General features: G+C 39.7%; 1 protein-coding gene across 2 annotated transcripts; it reads left to right on the top strand.

Moving 5' to 3' along the window:
* Window positions 1–2,985: 2,985 nt before the first annotated feature.
* On the top strand, window positions 2,986–17,520 carry LTO1 (LTO1 maturation factor of ABCE1). 2 transcript variants are annotated; one of them, XM_067558220.1, is made up of 6 exons: window positions 2,986–3,307; window positions 4,359–4,440; window positions 5,056–5,161; window positions 7,111–7,181; window positions 10,311–10,428; window positions 10,819–17,520. In XM_067558220.1, the coding sequence occupies exons 2-6, from the start codon at window positions 4,370–4,372 to the stop codon at window positions 10,885–10,887; spliced, it is 435 nt and encodes a 144-aa protein (XP_067414321.1). In that variant the 5' UTR covers window positions 2,986–3,307; window positions 4,359–4,369; the 3' UTR covers window positions 10,888–17,520. The 2 variants fall into 2 exon arrangements, with proteins under 2 accessions (XP_067414321.1, XP_067414323.1); XM_067558222.1 differs by lacking the exon at window positions 4,359–4,440.
* Window positions 17,521–20,376: the final 2,856 nt, after the last annotated feature.

Here is a 20,376-nt window from a genome sequence, read left to right as displayed (position 1 = left end):
AGATAAGCTACATTTTCCTGCTTTTGCAGCAATTGGAGTTCCATTTGTCAAAGTAGGGGGTGGTTGTCTTGTTAGTGTATTTTTTAATTGTAAGAAATTGTGTAACAATAGTCAGCAGCAAACCACTGCAGTAACAATAGTTAAATGTACACACTGCAGTGACAACTGCCAAATTCAAACAAACTCAATTTCAATATACAGGACAGATAAAATGTTGTATGCCTAAGCAAAAGATGCAAGACATTAACACAATAAGCAAGATGATTATGTGCCCACTCTGAATTAATTAAAATTAATATCACATAAGAACATAAGACTGGCCATAGTGGGTCAAACCAATGGTCCATGTAGCCCAGTATCCTGTCTTCTGACAGTGGCCAATGCCAGGTGCTCCAGAGAGAATGAACAGAACAGGTAATCATCAAGTGATCCATCCTGTCAGCCATTCCCAGCCCCTGGCAAACAGCAATCCCTGCCTATTCTGGCTAATAGTCATTGATGGACCTATTCTCCATGAATTTATCTAGTTATTTTTTGAGCCCCATTATAGTCTTGGCCTTTCACAACATCCTCTGGCAAGGAGTTCCACAGGTTGATTGTGCATTGTATGAAGAAATACTTCCTTTTGCTCATTTTAAACCTGCTGTCATGATTTTATAGACTTCTATCATATTCCCCTTAGTCATCTCTTTTCCAAACTGAAAAATCCATCTTATTAATCTTTCCTTGTATGGAGGCTTTTCCATACCCCTAATCAATTTAGTTGCCCTTTCCTGTACCTCTTCCAATTCCAATATATATTTTTTTTTTTTTTGAGATGGGGTGACCAGATTTGCACACGATATTGAAGATGTGGGTGTACCATAGATTTATAAAGAGGCAATGAGATATTTTCTTTCTTATTATCTATCCCCTTCCTAATGATTCCCAACATTCTGTTAGCTTTTTTGACTGCCGCTGTACATTGAGTGGATGTTTTCAGAGAACTATTCCCAATGACTCCAAGATCTCTTTCTTGAGTGGTAACGGCTAATTTAGACCTCATGATATTATATGTATAATTGGGATTATGTTTTCCAGTGTGCATTACTTTGCATTCATCAATATTGAATTTTATCTGCAATTTTGTTGGCCAATCACCCAGTTTTGTGAGATCCCTTTGTAACTCTTTGCAATCTGCTTTGGACTTAACTATCTTGAGTAGCTTTGTATTATCTACAAATGTTGCCAGGTCACTGTTTACCCCTTTTTTTCAGATCATTTATGAATATGTTGAACAGTATCAGTCCCAGTACAGACTGCTGGGGGACAACACTATTTACCTCTCTCCATTCTGAAAACTGACCATTTATTCCTACCCTTTGTTTCCTATCTTTTAACCAGGTACTGATCCAGGAGAGGACCTTCCCTATTATCCCATGACCGCTTAACTTTGCTTAAGAGTCTTTGGTGGGGGTTCTTGCTGGAAGGCTTTCTGAAAATTGAAGTACGCTATATCCACTGGTCACCCTTGTCAACATGCTTATTGACCCTCTCAAAGAATTCTAGTAAATTGGTGAGGCATGATTTCCCTTTATAAAAACAATGGTGACTCTTCCCCAACAAATTGTATTAATCTCTGTGTCTGATAATTCTGTTCTTTACTCTAGTTTCAATCAATTTGCCTGATACTGAAATTAGGTTTACCAGCCTGTAATTGCTGGGGTCACCTCTGGAGCCTTTTTTTTTAAAAAAAATCAGTGTCACATTAGCTATCCTCCAGTCATCTGGTACAGAAGCTGATTTAAATGATAGCTTACATACCACAGGTAGTAGTTCTACAATTTCATATTTGAGTTCCTTCAGAACTCTTGGGTAGATACCATCTGGTCCTGATGACTTATTACAATTTAATGTATCAATTTGTTCCAAAATGTCCTCTAATAGCATCTCAGTCTGGGACAGTTCCTCAGCTTTGTCATCTAAAAAGAATGACTCAGGTTTGGGAATCTCACACACAGCCTTAACCATGAAGATGGATGCAAAGAATTAATTTAGTTTCTCCAGAATAATCTTCCTTGCGTGCTCCTTTAGCATCTCAATCATCCAGTGGTCCCACTGCTTCTGATGTACTTTAAAAAAAAATTGCTTACTCTTTGAGTCTTTAGTAATGATACATTCTGACTCTCAAGGATAACTGCATTTGTCATTAGTTTTCATGAAGTAATTATTGAGGTGGAGTACCAATGGGTAGCACCCTGATTACCTGGCCATTTCTGCATTGGGCACAATCAGATGCGCAAAGCTTTGCCACCTGATAATGGTCCCTCAGAGGCCATCTAATCAAATGTGAATTGCTAGGACAGTGTTTTCTCACCACATCCTTTTCGCTCTAAACTCTGAGCTGAGCAGTAAAGGAGTTGGTTGCATCAGGTCCACCCTTCCTTAGGGCACCCACACAACAGTGTAATCCTCAAAAGATGAAAGGGAGAGTTGGAGTTTCTGGTCTCTTTGGGCCGTCAGACAGAGACGGAACGAAGGAAGACGGGGCAGTTTGTCACAGTTTACGTGCCTAAGGGCCCCGAGTGACCTTAGGCGACCGTGCGTAGGAGAGCGAGACACTCCCTACCCGGACAGCCCTAGCAGCCAGGCTGGCTGTGGCTGGCCAGGCAGACGAAGGATGGAGGTGCGGGAGGAAGCAAGCAAGCAGCAGGCTGGGAAGGGAAGCACCAGGCGATCCAGACACTTGCCCGCCTCGGGGCAAATCTCCTGCGTCCCGCCAGCGCTGCCTGCCGCGGCCCATGCACCCGCCCGGCCAGGGACGCGCCGAGCTGCGGGGCGGGGAGATCCACGGGTTCGGGGCCCTCCAACAGCTGGGGGAGGAAGCGGCACGGAGAAGGCGGGGGCGCAGAGCACCGGGCGCTGCTGGGGCGGGGAGACACAGCGACCGGGGGCTGCTTCCTTGGGAGGCCGCCGGCCGGCCGGGCCGTGCAGGGCGAGGAGCGAGACGGAGGAAGCCCCGCCACCCCCACCCGTCTACTAGCCGAGGCTGCGGTGGGGAGCGGCTACAGGCGGCGGCTCCTTCCCGTCTCACCCTCGAGCCTGCGCACTAGGAGCTCCTTGGCGTTGGCCCCACTCGCTTGCCGTCCCTTCCCGGCATGCCCCCCGAGTGGAATCTGCGCGTGCGCACAGGGCGCCAGGGCCGGCCGGAGGGACCCTCGCTCGGGTCCGCAGTTAATTTCTGACAAGAGACGCGTTGCGCCATGGAGGCGGCTGCCGCCGCCACCGCCACGGATATGTTTGACGCTATCGTGATGGCTGAGGAGAGGTGGGAGCCGGCGGGGGGAGGGTCTGCCGTCCCTGTCGGGGCTCCGCGCGGTGTCGGCGCAGGGCGAGCGGGGGTAGGTGCGTTGTCAGCGGGGCCCTTGGGGGGAGGGGGAGAGGAGAGGAACAGCCCGCTCTGCTCCGGGGGCGAGGCCCCCCGCGGTTGCAGGCAGGGCGCGACGTGAGCCCCGTTCGCGTGACGACGGCCGGGCCGGCGAAGTGAGTTTGGTGCCTCCTCTAGTAACTTGGGACTCGTCTGGAAGGAAGCCGCCGTCAGCTGACCGGAAGTGGTTAGTAGCGTTGTTACGGTAACGCTCCGCCGTCAGCTGACCGGAAGTGGTTAGTAGCGTTGTTACGGTAACGCTCCGCCGTCAGCTGACCGGAAGTGGTTAGTAGCGTTGTTATGGTAACGCTCCGCCGCAGCTTCTCAGCGCCCTCCGGGCAGGACCGAGAGAGACTCTACCGCGGAGGTCCGGCTGCGCGCGGGGCTGTGGCCGGTTCTGTTGCAATGGGGCCTACCCCAGGTGGGTGAATAACAGGCCTGGAAAGGCTGCGGACTGGAGCATGGAGCCGGCCCGGGGGAGGCGCGAAGGCTGCCCCTTCCCTTGGCGCGAGAATCGGGGACGGGGCTCGTCAGCCCTTGGCGTGCGAAGCTGGAGGCAGCCGTGAGCCTGCCCGCCACGGGGCTTGGCTTTGACAGACCGTCCCGCTCCCGTGTGACCGCCGTCCCGTGTTAAACCCTGCTGTGAAGAGCAGCTGGGCCTGCCTGCCGGACTGGCTGCTCCGCAGAGTCAGATCATGCGGCGAGATTTCCCAGCGCTCGCCACGTTGTTTGGGAAGGTGCTGTAAGGAAGACGCTCGTCTATGCGTTGCCCCTCGCTTGTGTGATCAGAAGATCCACTGAGGGGGAAATGTTTTGAATACATAAATTAGTAAAAAAAAAAAAAACCTCTCTTCCTCACCTACCTTACCAAAGCAGGGGAGGTGTTGTTTAATATACTTGGTTAAAGAGTCACAGAAATTAAAGATGGAAAATGTTCTGTTATATCATCCAGTTTCCTTGCAAATGCAGGCTGGAGAGAGAGAGAGAGAGTGCTGCACTGATTGGGATGTAAACCTTGGTCTCCATCATTGCAGGCAAGATATTTACTACTGAGCTACCTATGTTATATATGTGAATAGAGTCCTTATGCTTTCTTTTAACACTCATTTCTGACGGTTCCCCCTTTAGATATCCCTTTCCTTTCCTCAGCCTTTCTTACCAAGACATCAACTGCCTCACAATACCACTGTATGCAGTGTAGTGGTAGCCATGTGGGTCCCAGCAGGATATGAGAAAGACAAGGTGGATGAGGTAATATATTTTATTGAACCAACTTCTGTTGATGAGAGAAACAAGCCTTTAAGCCACACAAAGCTGAAGATATATAAAAAACTTTTTTATCTTTAATTTCTATGATTCTTTAACATATTCAATAACTCTCTCACCAACAGAAGTTGGTCCGATAAACAATATTACCTCACCCACCTTGTCTCTCTAATACCACTATACAGCGGATAGTTAGTGTGCTGTAATTGTCACTGTACTTTGCATCAGGAGAAAGCAATCTGAAATTGCTTTAAAATCTTGGCATTACCATGGCAATATTTCAGTTTCAACAGTCAGTGTTTTGTGGCCTAATATTTCTGCATTATGCATTTGCTGATATAATTTTATTAGGATTATTTTTATATCTATTTCTCCCTCTACAGATTTCATGGTGAAGGGTATCAAGAAGGTTATACTGAAGGAAGTCATGTTGGTGTTATTGAGGGAAGGAGGTATGGAGCACTACATGGTGCAAAGATTGGGTCTGAGGTAAATGGAGAAACTTCTTAAAAATCAATACGTTGCTGAGGTTAGATAGTGTTTACAGAAGAAGTGCCTAAGCAAAGCATTATCTATGAGTGATATAAGTCTTGTATATTTTGTACTGCTCCCTGGGCTTCACGTAAAGGCTTGATTTGTAAACCGTTCTGAACCTATTATTTAATCCCATACAAAAAGCTATGTTAAAAAAACACCTCTTGGTTAAGTACTTGAAATTCACGAGATTCCACAGTTGAGTGTGTGTGCAACTATAAACTCCCTCTGCTTTGTGCAGTATTTAATTACATAACATCGTTTCTCAAATAAAAAATACAATTTCATACATTTTTTCCTTCAACCCTAAATATACATGTGTAGTGTCTTGTACTACTGTGCCCTAATCTGTGTTTCAGGCAGTGTCAGTGAAATTCATTTAAAGGAGGCATTTTATGACATGAATGCTTAAGCATGAAGCTTTAACATTCTCAGCATACTTTTTAATAGAATTTTATAGGGTTTCTTTAAGAGAAAAAAGGGGAGAAAAAATAAAAACATAAAAAGGAGCTTTGCTCTCAACACTAAAGCTCTTCTGGCTTGGACCAGTTGGTGATAGGGAGTGTCAATTCCGTAATCGGGCGTAGCTTGGCTAGAGCCACGTAGGCATCCTATTCTATGCATCTTAATAAAGAAGAAAAACCCACTCCTGTGCACCCTAGGAGCTGTGCAGGATCTAGGTTCCACCTGCTTCCCTTAAAAAAAGTGGACAACAGCCCTTTCTGTGTGCTTTTCACTTTTAGCACACTTTTTACTATAATGCTAATTTAATCAGACTACCATACAGCCTACCTTGGTTCTGCAGCTTAAGGTCCCAGTTTGTTTGCACAGGTGTATTTCTCTGTAGGATTGGGACATGCATTTTGTGAAAGCGAATAATTCAAATAAAAAACAACTCACCCTCAAATGCACTGTAAAGGATCCACCCCAATTTTCAACTTCCTCTCTCTCTGTCTCCATGTTATGTGTAGAACTGTTTACCAAAAAGTAGCAGTCATTATTTTATAATGTGAAATATGTATTTTTTCACAAAAGAGAACCTTAACCATTTATGCTCAAATTCACTTTCAGGAATAATTCAGCTCCAAATATCAGGGTTTCAGAAAACTGAGTGACAGAAAACTGGGAATTAGAATGAAGACTTATGATACTGAAAGTGGAGGCCATCTCTTTCAATATAATAAACAGTTAACTATGTTAAGAATCTGATCTTTCAGTGTTGGCTGCAGAACTTTCTGATTTCATGTTATGGCCTTGCCTCAAAAGATTGAAAAGGACTACCAAAGGAGTGGCAGTTAAGACAATTGTGGTCATCAGAATGTTCTCAGAATGTGCTCAATCATTAATGAAGTGAATTCAATTTAAAAGATGCTAGATACAGATAGTATACATCCTGTTAAATTTCTCTGTCAGGTATTTATAGGAAGTAAAATTTTCAGAAATACCCAAGTGGCTTAAACACTTAGGACCCTAGGTCTCATTGAAAGGCAATTCTCCTAAACTCCTAAATGCCTAAATCACATTTGAAATGGGTGCTTTTGAAAATGTTACCCAAGTTGCTTAGCTCCTAGGTATCTTAAGTTCAATGCCATAACCCCCCCACATGCAGGTAGACTTATAATTATGAATAAAAAAATGTGGTAATAGAGGCACAAACTTCTGATGGATCAAAGCAGATGAAATATGGTGAGGTGTTCTGCAAAATTGCACTTTCCATCACAACTTAAATTGAAGAGCTTCAGCGCACTCTGATGCAAAATAGGTTTTAGAAACCATATAACAAGATGTTTTGATTTTCATTTACCATATGCTAGTGATTAATTAGAATGCATTTTTTTACTTACTGTTTATCTGAGTATAGATAAAAGGGAATTTTTAAAAATTGAATTCTTATATATTCACAGATTGGATATTACCTTGGGTTTGCATTGACATGGCAATGTTTGCTTCACAGATCTGCAGAAGAAAAGCACAGGTAAGGCTTAAAAAAAGTACTACGTATTGTTAATATTGCCCTGAATTTCATGATTTCTTTTCTGTACGGAGAGGCTAAAATATTTTGACAGGAGCCCTGGTAACGCTCATTATTTGTTTAAAAAATATACAGGAGGAATGATCAATGCTTCTTTTTTCTTTGCATCACAAGAATCAAACTTCCCAACCATAAGCAGAGTGTTTTTTAAATGAAGTAAAGTAAAAACCGAGACAATGACATACATGTATAGCAAGAATGCCCTTTTAACAGCCACGATGCTGAGAAAAATATTATTGATAAAACTGTAGATATTATCTTTTGTGTGAAACGACTAGTTGAGAGCGTATAGAGTTCTTACTGCTAAAGACTGAGGGTAAATTGAGAGTGAGAGTCTATGCAGCACCTCTTAGGTCCACTTCCTTTAGTCACGGCACGGCACACTCCCTACACTGAAGTTGTGATGGGGTCTGAGTACTATACCTTACTATTGTCCTACACCTTGCACTGGGGGAATTCTCTGCTGGGCTGTAGGGCAGTATGTCACTGCTACGGTCTGTGTGAGGGGCCATAGAGAAATGGTAGAATCCCTTCTTGTGTGTGTTTACTACTGCCTGTTCTTCTGCAGCATTTGTAATTTCAGTGTCAGGAAGAATGCAGAGCTGAAATCTTGTTTCTAGAGAAAGGAGTCTGTTGTGTTGGCCCTCCAAGTGCTTCCTTTTAGTAGCTGAAGAAACTGGTGAGGTCCATGGTTTGGATCTGTTAGTTGAGTCATCCACGAACCATGTAAGTTCTATACATCCAGGTGTACTTAGGCAACAGTCTTAGATATTCAGGTCCTCTTAATATGACAGGATTGACAGGCTGTTAGATTTTTATAAATTTCCATTTATATAGTGTCTTTCATCCCAAATCTTTTAGACTGTATATAATTTTATTCATATATTGCCTGTCTACCAATGTATCACTGACACTTTGCAATTAAACAATTAAAAATAAAATAAGTACTACAAATATACAAGATATAAACAATTAAAACCTAAATAAAATCAGGGTAGTTTCAAAAGCTTTCTTAAATGTAAATGTTTTTAAATTTGCTTTAAAAGAAGCCAGTTCAGTTGTCTTCCTGTCATAGAACACGTGGTGGGGAAGGAATATTCCAGTCCAGGAGCAATCGGTGCCAAAATGCAGACAATTTCCAGAAAACCTATACTTTAGACCTAAGAGAGTGGGATGGTGTAAAAAGGTCTTTAAGAATCACTCAGTGGAGAACCTTAACTATGTCTACACTTAAAATGCTACAGCAGCACTGCTGTAGCACTTCAGTGTAGACACTCATTACAGCGACAGGAGGGGTGGTTCTTCTCCCTGAGAAGCAGTAGCTAGGTTGACAGAAGAATTCTTCTCTTGACCTAGTGTAGTCTATACTGGGGTAAAGTCGGCATAGCTGCATCTCTCAGGGATGTGGATTTTTTGCAACCCTGAGAAATGTAGCTACATTGATGTAAGTTTTTCGTGTAGACCAGTCCTTAGAGAGAATTTTAAATTCAGTTCACATTCTTGTAGACAACTATTGAAGTGTACACAACAGGAATATGGATTTTCCACTGTCCATCCTACCTTACCCAGTTAACTCAATAAGCTATTACATTCAACATTTGCTCAAATACCAAGCATAATTCTTGAACCAGGCTGACATTAGATTAGGTATTAGCTGTGATCATAACTGATTTTTACCTTCAGAAGTATGTGTGAGGGGAATAACTTATATGGAAATAAAGACCTTATATAGATCTTAAAAAGTAATATTTCAAATGAGTTTCAACATTTTGATAAGCTTTAAAGTAAATTTTCTTGATCAAGATGAAGATTCCAGAAGATAAGGTGTTTGAGCTATATACCAGTTTCAGAAGAGGAAAGTACTGTAATTGCTTTGTTGAAGAACTGGAGATATTGAAAGTCATCATGAGTTTGAACTTTATTTTTAATTTTGCTAAATATTGACTGATTGGCTGTTTCAAGTGTGCTGTTTTTATAGGATTTTTATACTGAACTTTTTGTAAAGTTCAAGTGACATAATGCCATCTTAAGACCTTGCTCCCAGATAAGACCATGCCAGCTTCCTCAAAAATGGTCTCAAATATTTGTATTTTTTATATTTATTTTTGAGGGTGTGGGAGAGTGGTCACAGACTTAGGCTCTCTGTGTAATGCGAAACACAGAATATTTTTTTAAATTGCTGATTTAAGTGGGACTTTTCCAAAGTGGTGCTTGCTAAGGGTGACATAATTTGAACGTCATTGGACCAAGTTGCATGACTCCAAATTAGGTCTTGCCCCTGATTTGTCTGAAGACCTTGGAGGAAGGCAGTGCAAGGTATAGTAAAACAACATTTGCAAACCAATAAAATCAAAGGTCATCAGTGCATGAATGATCCAGAAGTAGTGCCAGAGAGGGCAAACAGAGATTGCAGGCAATCTGTAGAATGGCTTCATTACATTTACTTTTTTCTTTATTGCAACACAAGTAAAATCTTTTTGATGCCAAGAGTTTGAATTTCTTAGTGTCTGTCTTGCCAAATGCCATATGGATTTTTTTTTAACTGTGTCATGTGTATATCCATGGGTCATTATAAATTTTGTAGTATCTGGTTTTGGTAAAGGTACCTTAAAAAGCCACCACCACACTTACACAACTTTGAAATATATTTTGGCAAGCTGTCTTACTTCTATTATTAGTCATTGCTGTTCTTGGTTACCAATATGTTTAATAATATGTTGCATTTTCAAAGTTTCCTCCAGCCATTGGTCTGGAAATATATTATAAATACTTCCTAATACAATATTTTCTAATGAGTCTAGGAAAACTAACTTTGTCAAGCTATTTACAAAAGAGTTAACACAGAGTTTGTACTGAAGAACTGATCTTACATATGAATGACATCGGTAGTCTCATTGATTTAAATGGGGAACATTCTGTGAGAAAAGGGTACCAGGACTGGGCCCTGTATTTTAAAGTGTAACACCTTAGTATCAAATACTCAGTGTAGTCTTCATATGGCAACTGAAAAAATAAATGTATTTCTGCTGAATAGAACCACAATAAGAAAATCTGAATTTTCATTTTTTGCAGTAAAAAAATAAAGGCCCTGGAATCACTAATAGGAATGATTCAGAAATATCCTTATGAAGACCCCACTTACAACAAACTTCAAGAAGATCTGGAAAAAATTAGAGGAAAATTTAAACAGGTTTGTAGTATTTAGTGGTCATTTTAGCACAGAAGATAGTAGCAATTTCTGAAAATACCACAGTCGCTCTAAATTGGTGGTAATATAAAGCTACTGTTATGCAGTTCAGAGTAATTATTTTTATGTGCTCTTTCTGGGCTACTTGTATCAATTACAACTGTAATGTTTGTTTAATTTAGTGCAGAGAGCAAAATAAGGTGCAATCCTCCAGTCCATGGCAAATGCAAGAAACTCATCCTAAAGGAAAAAGGCTGAAAAGCCATTTAGTATTGACTTGAGAAACAGTTGTGCAAGGGAGAGGAGAAAAGAGTAGAAATGGGGAGGGTATCTTGTTACAAGTGTTCCTAAAATAATCACGTTTTAAAACACCTATATGTGTTCTTTTTTTAGGTTTGTTCATTGCTAAATATTCAGTCTGATTTTAGAATCAATACTGAAAGATCTCCACTTATTTTTTGAGTATAACAGATGAAGATAAACATACATGAATAAAGAAGAAACATTAAGGAACAAAATATCTGGGGGAATGATTAATTGTAATTATAATAAAGGCAGGAAAATTCAGAATATAAACAGGTAAAGCAGTAATGGAAAAGCACCTGTTTAATGTTTGCTGTGTCCCAGTCTTATTTATGTTCACTGCAGTGCCAGTGCATGTCTTGTTAAAAACAAAAATGCAAAAACCTCCATATTCATGCAACGCTAATCCCGTATTGATAGTCTGTCTTTAATTCCTACAGGAAAAATCAATTGCTTCTATTATGTTTTGTTTTATGATGTTTCTCCCTTGTTTATTATCCAAAGAATGGATATTTCAAAATAAGTTTGGATCATTATGAATTTATACAGTATGTAAATATGTAGTAAGACATTTTCCTTGTCCTGTGGAACTTACCATAAAGAGCTATGTTATTTCTGATGATGAAAGGATAAAGCAGATGATGGGATAAAAGTGAAGAGCAGATGTGTTACGGACATGGTTCTCAAAGCAGCTACAGTTCAAAACATAGAATATTGCTGCTCTGTTTGTTGATTTTCTGTATTGCTTCCATGAGCTGTGACAAGTAATACCTGATCCAATGCCGAAAAAATATATTGGCAGCTGAAAGTGCTGAAAAAGTTTGAGGTCTACTAATACCACTTAGAATAACTAATTAATGGTAAAGTATGTGTGAGGTAATATCTTTTATGGGACCACTTCACCAATCTTGTGTCTCACATTGTGGGACCAACCTGGCTACAATAATACTGCAATAATTAGGTGATAAATTGTTTCCAAGCTTGGAAATATATTTTTCAATTTCATTCTGAAAATGGATGCTGTTAGACTATGTAAATGAATATTCAAATAGTTTAAATCTCTTAAATGAACATAATATTTTGTTCAAAAGATATTCTGTATTGTGCTAGATACATTTATGTAACTGTGTTTTCACAAATAGAATGTAATGTGGTCACTTCTAAAAGGCATTTCACTCCAGTGTAGTGTATGTATATCTGTGGAGCTGCTTCACTTACAAGCCAGTGAACAACATTCCTTTTTTGTATTTAATTTATTAATTTTTTTAAATACAAATATACCAAAATACCTGATTCATTATAATATACAAAGTAAATAAAGAGGGCTACAACATTTCATTTTAAAATGTGCATTCATGCTGTTTTCACATTTGAGATATGAAGAGGGAAAATTGCACTACAATTTTAGAAAGTGAATTCTAAAAAGTGGTATATCCCAGTTCTTTAAATTTTTGTTTGATTACCACATTTTGACATTTTTGAAGATCTGTTTACATGGCTAAGCATTTCAACCAATCAGATATACAAAGTAACTGTTTTAGAGCCACCTAGTGGAAGAAGATATTACGTCAACTAGAAAATAAGATTGTCTAAAAGTAAAACTTGCAAGAAATTACAAATATATCATTACACTGCTAAAATTGAGATTATATAAAATGTATAGACATGACTAATCTTTAAATCTATTGTTGAGTATGTTTGATGTAAAAATTTGCAGTCTTTTGAAATAGTTTTCTTAAAGTATTAGTTTATACTGCTACAGTTTGATTGTATTGATTGAATTAGTACCATAAAGAAAACTGAAACCATACTAAAATAGATAACTGTAACGCATCAGAAAAAAATTTATGTTCAAGCAATGTTTTTTATGAATGTAAGTAAATGTTTCAAAACAAATATTTCTTCAGATAAAGGGAAAACATCACAAGGCCTATCAATCTTCATACAGTATGCTGATAGTCAGTAAATATCAGTAAAAATGGTCTGCATGTTAAACGTTCATCAGTTAACATCAGTAAAAAGTGTTTTGCATGGATATTGGGATGGTTTCGCTGCAGCATCTTTCATTGACAAAGTTTGGAAGCAAGGTACCATCCTAAAATGGTCTGGTCCTATACAGCAGTGTGATGCGGGTTTACCCCACAAAAGCTGTCAGTAGGTAAAAAGTCAATTAACCCCATGACAGGCTTCTGGAGGAGAGCCAGGGACTGATAAAGACTAATTGATGATGAAGCCTAGCAGGGCAGGAGCAGGCTAAACTTGTATAAAGCCAGCAAGGTGAGAGCAGAAGAATGTAGTAGGAAGGAACTCTGCAGCCCTTCCCTAGAGAGGAGGGGTGTTGGCAAGAGACAAGGTGTGGTTCTATAACGGGTAGATTTGTGATTTGGCCTGGGAATACGGACTCTGGCAAGAAGTTAGGAGGGGGGAGAAATAGGCACAGGGAACAGAGGATGCTCCACTGGTAACGGCAGAGTTAGGGAAGAATGGTAGGAAGGAGCCCAGGGAAACAGTGACAGGATCTGAGAGGGGGTAGACTGGTTGCTAGAGCATAGGAGCTCTAGACTGGAAGCTGGAGTAGAAGATGGGCCTGTGTTCCACTACCAGCCAGCAGGGAAGTGGCACAGTAAGAGTAGTGGATTGGAAGACTGCCTGAGACGATGGGGGACTTAGATGCCCTAGAAGGGGAAAACTAGTGAACTGGTCAGAGTCCGTGCCACAAAGAGAGAGTATCCTGAGTCAAAAAGAGAATGTACCTCACTCCAGCAAGAGAGAGTTAGGGAGACCGGGGAGCTAGAGACAAAAGGAGGGTGTTTCAGACTAGTTGAGAGCAAATTCCTAGATGAGCCACAAGGAGGTGTGTCAGTGGTGAGTAGTAAACTCTATGACAAGCAGTTTGAGGGCATCCCTCTTATTTAGTGTCTAACAGCCTTTTGGCAACCATATCCAGCCCTGACCTGCAAACACATGAAAAATGCTTAATTTTAATCTTTTACTTATTCAGCTTTTAATGTACATTATAAACCAAACAAATCAGCAAAAATAATGGGAAATACTGTCAAGAAAGGGAAATATCACTCTTGAGAAAATAAAATTTCAACTTTTTATCCACTTCAATGAGATTTGCAAAATTAGTACAAAAAGGAGTATCCTAAACTGCAGCTGTGAACCAGTTTTCTTTTAGAAATCAAGTCAAAAGGTTTGTTACATGTTGATTTCACCAAGAATGAAAGAATGCAGACCATTTGCTATCTGTGACTAATTTTCACTGCTATAAAATGTGGTTGGTTGCAATCCCTGTGTTATGTTCACAATGAAAAATCCAGGAACCAGTGCTTTTTTTGATGGCATGAAGAAAAAAACAGAAAAGTCAACTTACTGTTGCTGTGCACCCTGGTATTTGCATCGATGAATAGTGAGGGATGCTGGGCAACTGGATCTCATATCTCAAAATTTGGCTCACTATTTGGAATCTTTGGCCTGGATCCATAAAGGGAATTTAGGTGCTGCCATTCCAACTTTTAGGTGCCTAGAAAATCACAAGAATAACACTGATCCACAAAGCCTGAGTTAGGTGCCTAGGCTCGTTATACAATAAATGGGAGATATAGGTGCCTGAGAATAGGATCCACAAAGCCGGCGTCTCAGATGGGAAGCTGCCTATGCTAGCCAATAGAAGATGTTGATGAGAAGAATACTAAGCCTTACCCTTCTCTCAGTCTGGCACCCAAGTCCAGGTTGCGTGTGATTCACAAACCAGGGGATGATGGGTGTTTGATCACCTAAGTTGTGTGTGGGGGCCCAATCAGGTCCACCTCATTCTACACAAACATCCAGGGAGAAGGAGGAGCTCCCTTAAAACCTTTAGTGTCGTGGTTAGGGCACTCATCTGGGTTGTGGAAGACCCTCCTATTAGAAGTCCCCACCCCTGCCTGATGAGATGAGATCTGGACAGGGAACTGCTACCTCTCCGTTGAGTGCCCTAACCACTAGACTATAGCATCATTCTAATTCTCTGGCCCAAGTAGTTAATTAAAGTGGAACAACTTCAAGTAGGAGAGATTGAGGAAGCCCACCTCAGAATAGGCTGTAGCCTAGTGGTTTAATCACTCACCTCAGACGGGTTGATACCTGTTCAAATCCCTTCTTTGCAGAGGGGAGATTGGAACTAGGGATCTCCCACTTCCCAGGTGTGTACCCTTACCACTAAACTAAAGATTATAAAGGTTAGTCTCCCTGCCCTCCACTTTTGGATCAGGTCCTCCATGAGACTTAGGCTGCTGAACAGCTTTTCACTGGTTTGTAAATCACTGGTACTTAGGTGGCAGATAGGCACTGAGGTTCCTAGAGTGAGGCAGTAGAGTGCATGCTCAGAGGCTGAAACATAGTTGCCTAGGGAACTTTTACTGCCAAAACTACAGCACTCAGCGATTTTAGGCATCTACAAGATTAAGCAACAGCTATGGGGGTGAGGAGCTGTAGCTCACAGTGGGGCCTAAAAATGGGACCTAGGCACCTAAGTACCTTTGTGGATCCCACCCTTCATGCCTAGTTTAAAACTTTACTATAAATAAGGAAGGAGCATGAAGGCTCCAGATATCTGTAAATCATTTTATTACTATTACTTTATATATTGTAAAGTATCACTTCCAGATACAGCAGTAAAGAAAGTAAATTAAAATATTTTAATCAGTCCTTCTGAAATGGAAGAGCCTGCACAAGTCAAAACAGAGAGCTACTGTGCAGTTAATGACTGATCCTAAGTAGACTGAAGAGACTGTAAAAAATGCAAATTCCTGCACACTATATTATCACTTTCCTCAGACAGATAATTATATACCAAAAAACTATACAAAAATGTTAAGGTTGCAAAGTCAAAAACTCAAGAATTAGCAAATACCAGTCTTAAGGTTGTCTGTGTACCCTTTATTCAGCTTCCTTGTGCATATGCATTATGATGTAGTCTTTAATTACATGATTACTAAACATCTTCCAAATTCTGCAACAAATGAGGCACTACCTTCACTACACTACCTTGATTCATCTCCTTATTGGCATCCTGTGCACTGGGGGAGGGGGGTCTTATGGAAAAAAATTGATTAAGTAATTAAGTACTTTATCACAATGCATTTGCAAAAGCAGGCTGAATGTTCTTTTACTGACGTTGTGTTGTGTATAATTTTCTAGGTTTTTAAAACAGCTAACTGAAAAACACCAGAAAATTCCATCATATGGAACCTCACTGATTCCTACAGAGGTTATCAGTAGCATTGGAACCTGTAGATCCACAGCACAGATCTCTGCCACTCTTATGCTTATTGGCAGAACTCAGAGGAATGGTGTGACCCAGAAATCCTGGGACTGTAGTATAGTGGTTACAGACCCTCCTATCCCCTTTGGCCTGTCTTTGGTCCACTCTCTCTTCTCCCAGCTTCTCATCTAAGTTCTGTTCCTCCACTACCTTAGCGTGTTCCAGTCCTCACTACCTGCCCTTGGCATCATGTCCCAATGTCCCAACATCCCCCGAAAGCCCAGCTCTTCACTCTGCATTCCAATCAAGCTGCTTCCTCCTTGCTGCTCCCTGGGACCACAATAGTAGTAAGGCTGGTCCAGATACAATCAACCTTATCTGAAATAAGCTAACACCTGGAGTTATCATGCTAATTTACTTGTGGGTTTATAAGTAAAATTTAGAATGCCAGTTCAATCATACCATATTCTATCTCATGGTCTTTTGAAATTAAATTACTACTAGTGAGTAAAAACTCAAGGGGCAGTAAATTCTAGTAAGAAAATCCATAGAGCTTGTGCAAAAGAAACTTGGCCAACTAACATTTTTAGCTCTTTGGAATTACTTCATCTTATTAGCAGAAGAAAATTAAGATATCTGGGTTTGTTGGGGGTATTTTTGGTGAATAAACAAGCATGTTAGGAACCACTTGTTTAGAAGGTCTAGAAAGATAATTATTTAATTACTTCATTTCTAGAGATATTGGACACATTTAGGTCTCATGAAATACAATTATTGAACTTTGTTTCTATAAACAATAGATTAAGACTTCTATGCCTTAGAATCCTCATTCTAAAGCACCCAAATATATTGTATTTTCTTTAGAGCTGTACTGTGTATTTGTATTTATTTACAGTCCAGCTGTAAATACAGTTTCCATGTTTGGAACAAATGGAGATGTGTCAGCAATAAATCTACTCACACTCTAATGTTCGCTTTAGAAAAATAACTGATACCCTTTAAAGCATATGATTTACACCTCAAAAGAGATTAGATTAATCTGAATTGGCAAAGTTTTTGAAATTTTAGATCCATACATTCTACCATGTCAACACCTTCTGCTCTATGTGCATCTGAATTAAATGCCAAATGTGTGCATCTAAATTTGTCATGCCAAATGAGGAATTTTTTAAGGTAAATTTTAATAGTATCAGACTCCACAATTATGCATATAAAAAAAGAAGTGTTAAAATAAATGTATATTTATAAAAGTTGCACCACTAATGCCACTATGTAATATTGACCTTGTGCCACAAGAAATAATTAAAGCTACATCTTTTATTATATACGGTAGTTGAAAATTGTGATTTAATAGTAAAAACAATGAGAATTTTCTAGCACCACCCCTTTTATCCACCTACCCCATTGTTATCTATGTCCTTCGATATGCTTTTGTTACCTCCTATATATGTTTCCTATTTGCTGTATCATTTCTACCAACTGCATCTGATGAAGCTTAGGAAAGCTTATGCCTGCTGAAATTAAATTTGTTAGTTTTTAAAGTGCTACAGAATTCTCGTCGTTTTTGCTATATACAGACTAACACGGCTACCCCTCTGGATTTAATAGTAGTTATTTTTCCAAGTTTTTTCCTGAAATACAATACAGTACTGCAGTACATTTATTCTAAATGCCCTGTTGAAATTTTTTATTAGTTTTAATTCTTACATATTGCAGTCTATTTAAAAGGGAATGGTGGAGATTTGAATGAACAGCATTTTCTGGAGATGAAGTTGATGGTTATCAGCATTGGGTTGGGACTCCTTATCATTGTAACTACCTCCCAAAACAATTTCCATCATGATTATATTGATAATTCTTTATGTTTGTTCTATAAATATTCTTTAGCGTTATAGTTAAAAATATATGGGCACATAGGAATTGCCATACTGGATCAGACTAGTCCATCTAATCTATATGCGATCTCTGACAGTGACCAGTACCAGACGTTCCAGAGGAAAGTGTCAGAACCTTGCAGTAGGCAGTTGGGGAGTATTCTGCCCTCAACATTCAGTCTCATCCTGAGCGCTAATAGTTAGAGATTGGCTTAAGCCTTGAGGTTTAATATCCATTCAACATTTTAAAAATATTTTTAATTATGATAACTGGATATTCTTGATATCCATATAAATATCCAATCCCTTTCTGTATTTTACTAAGTTCTGGGCCTCAGCAGTTTCATGTGGCAATGAATTCTACAATCTATTTATACGTTGTGTGCAAAAAAAACATCAGCTCTTTTTAGTATTTTTCATTTCAATATTAAAGGTCTGATTTTCCACTCCATCACCCCAGTTTCATGCCAGTGTATTGCCACTGGCTGAAGTTACACTAGGATAAGACTGGAATCACAGCATGGAGAATCAGACCTTTAGGAAAGTACAGTGTTGAGTGCTACTCTGGAGAAGGGGATAGATTGTGTAGGGAGCAAAGTGCACAATAGAGTTCCATGGCAGTTTTTCCATTCTGGATAGTGCTGCTTGCAGACTAGATATTAAAGGCCACAATTTTCAGACTGGTGGGTTTAACATTAGGTACCAAAATTAATGTGGCCTGATTTTCAGAGGTGCAGAGCAGCCTCATTACCTACTGAAGTCGGTGAGAACTTTGGGAACTCAGCACTTTTGAAAATTAGGCCACTTATTTAGGTGCCTAACTTTAGGCACACATATTTGCAAAAGTTGGCCTTAGTGACAGCTGGGAACAGAATTCAAGGTTCCTGTGCCTTAATCACAAGACCATTCTTCCTCTGAATGGTAATGATATCTTACATTCTTACAGTACCTTTCATCCCAAGGTTCCCAAAGCACTTTATAACTACTGAATTTACATATTGCTCCACTGAAATGCAGCCACCTGTGGAGTGGGGTTTGTGAATCAGTTAATGCATATACAACAGTGTGGGAAGGGGAAAGGACTCACCAAGCTCCTCTGAGACATAACTAAGAGCGTGAGGTAAAAACACAGATTTTGGAAGCTTTTCATTAACTTGGAAATAGTAGTACTTGGAATTGCATTCTTAGCTGAGATGTGTGAAAGCTGAAAATTAGGCCATACTAATTACATACTGATGCTAAAACTGCATGCTATAAAGTTTGTTTGAAATTGTTCTGTGGCATTTCATGTACCCATGTAAGTAACAAATATGCATGCTAGCATTTTGCACACACATTTTGGCATCTCAAAATTAAGTTGACAAGATTTCTGGGTGCATTATAGGAGCAGCATGTAGCTTTTGTCTTGAAAAGGTAGAAAGCACCACTTCATTCATAGAGAATTTGCTCTGCAACTAAGACAGTGGCTTACTGTACAGTTTGACACTAGATATAATCAAAATGACAATTATTGTTTGTAACATAATTTCAAATTAGGTTGCACATCTTTAGCAAAATGTTTAGGTAGAACAGAGATTAAATTATGCCTATCTAGGCTTTGTACCATACAGGATCAATACCAGCATATTTTACTGCATTATTTAAATATTGTATATAACCAAAAATTTAATCTTCAGAATGCCAGGGAATGATAAACATTGCATGGAATCTTTTTTGAATGTAGGAACTGTGAGTCAGCAGCCCTTTAATTTTTTTAGTTGCTGCTATTGTTCCAGCAGCAAGCTTTACTGCTATTGTCCAGTGTTTGTCCAGCTCACGTTTACTGGACTGTGGGAACGGATTAGGGTTTCATGGCTTTTTTTTTTCCTTCTTGCATAAACTCTTGATCAAAGACATTCCTTGGATGACAAAACACTGTATACTGTGTCACACAGTCCTGACCAGACTGCACGAACGGTAGTTTAAAAACACATGCCTACATTGTTCTCTAACTGGCATTTTTTACAATATATATGTGCGGACACACTGAATTTTTTGAGACCCATTTTAACTCTTAAAAAAAAACAAACCCCACAACTCATTCATGGTGAACAATTGCCAGCTTTTTAAAACTTAAAAATATTGGGAAGCTAGATTCTTCATTATCCAATGCAAATAACAGTTCTATCTGAATAGATAATGGTGCCGTTTTTAAAATAATTTAAAATAAGCTGCTGTGTATTTTCTGCCTGGTCTGTGAGTTTTCAATTTGGGTCAAACTCATTTTGAACCTGGATTGGCTTGACACATCTTTCCAGTACTACCTATCTAGAACAGCTAAGTAGCATGGAGACTAGAGCATGAGTGGAATTCAGGATGGGGGTGAGGCAGGTCAAAGATGGGGAAGAATGGAAGACAGACACCAGGTTATATAAATTGAAGTGCTGGGCCAGATCCTCAGTAATTATAATTGATGGAGATATGAGAATTTATATCAGCTGAGAATCTGGCCCATGATACCTGTATAATAACATTTTTATTTTGTAC

This window comes from Emydura macquarii, unplaced genomic scaffold (assembly GCF_026122565.2).
Source record: "Emydura macquarii macquarii isolate MOO-44397 ecotype Brisbane River unplaced genomic scaffold, CSIRO-AGI_Emac_v2 contig_1876, whole genome shotgun sequence".
In the NCBI taxonomy this organism is placed as follows: domain Eukaryota; kingdom Metazoa; phylum Chordata; order Testudines; family Chelidae; genus Emydura; species Emydura macquarii.
This window is presented reverse-complemented; position numbering and strand designations above follow the sequence as displayed.

Coding starts and splice junctions, on each gene's coding strand:
- LTO1 (XM_067558220.1), top strand. CDS start 4,370: ATGCAGGCTGGAGAGAGAGAGAGAGAGTGCTGCACTGATTGGGATGTA. Junction 4,441..5,055: donor CTTGGTCTCCATCATTGCAG/GCAAGATATTTA, acceptor CTCCCTCTACAG/ATTTCATGGTGAAGGGTATC. Junction 10,429..10,818: donor TTAGAGGAAAATTTAAACAG/GTTTGTAGTATT, acceptor TTCTTTTTTTAG/GTTTGTTCATTGCTAAATAT.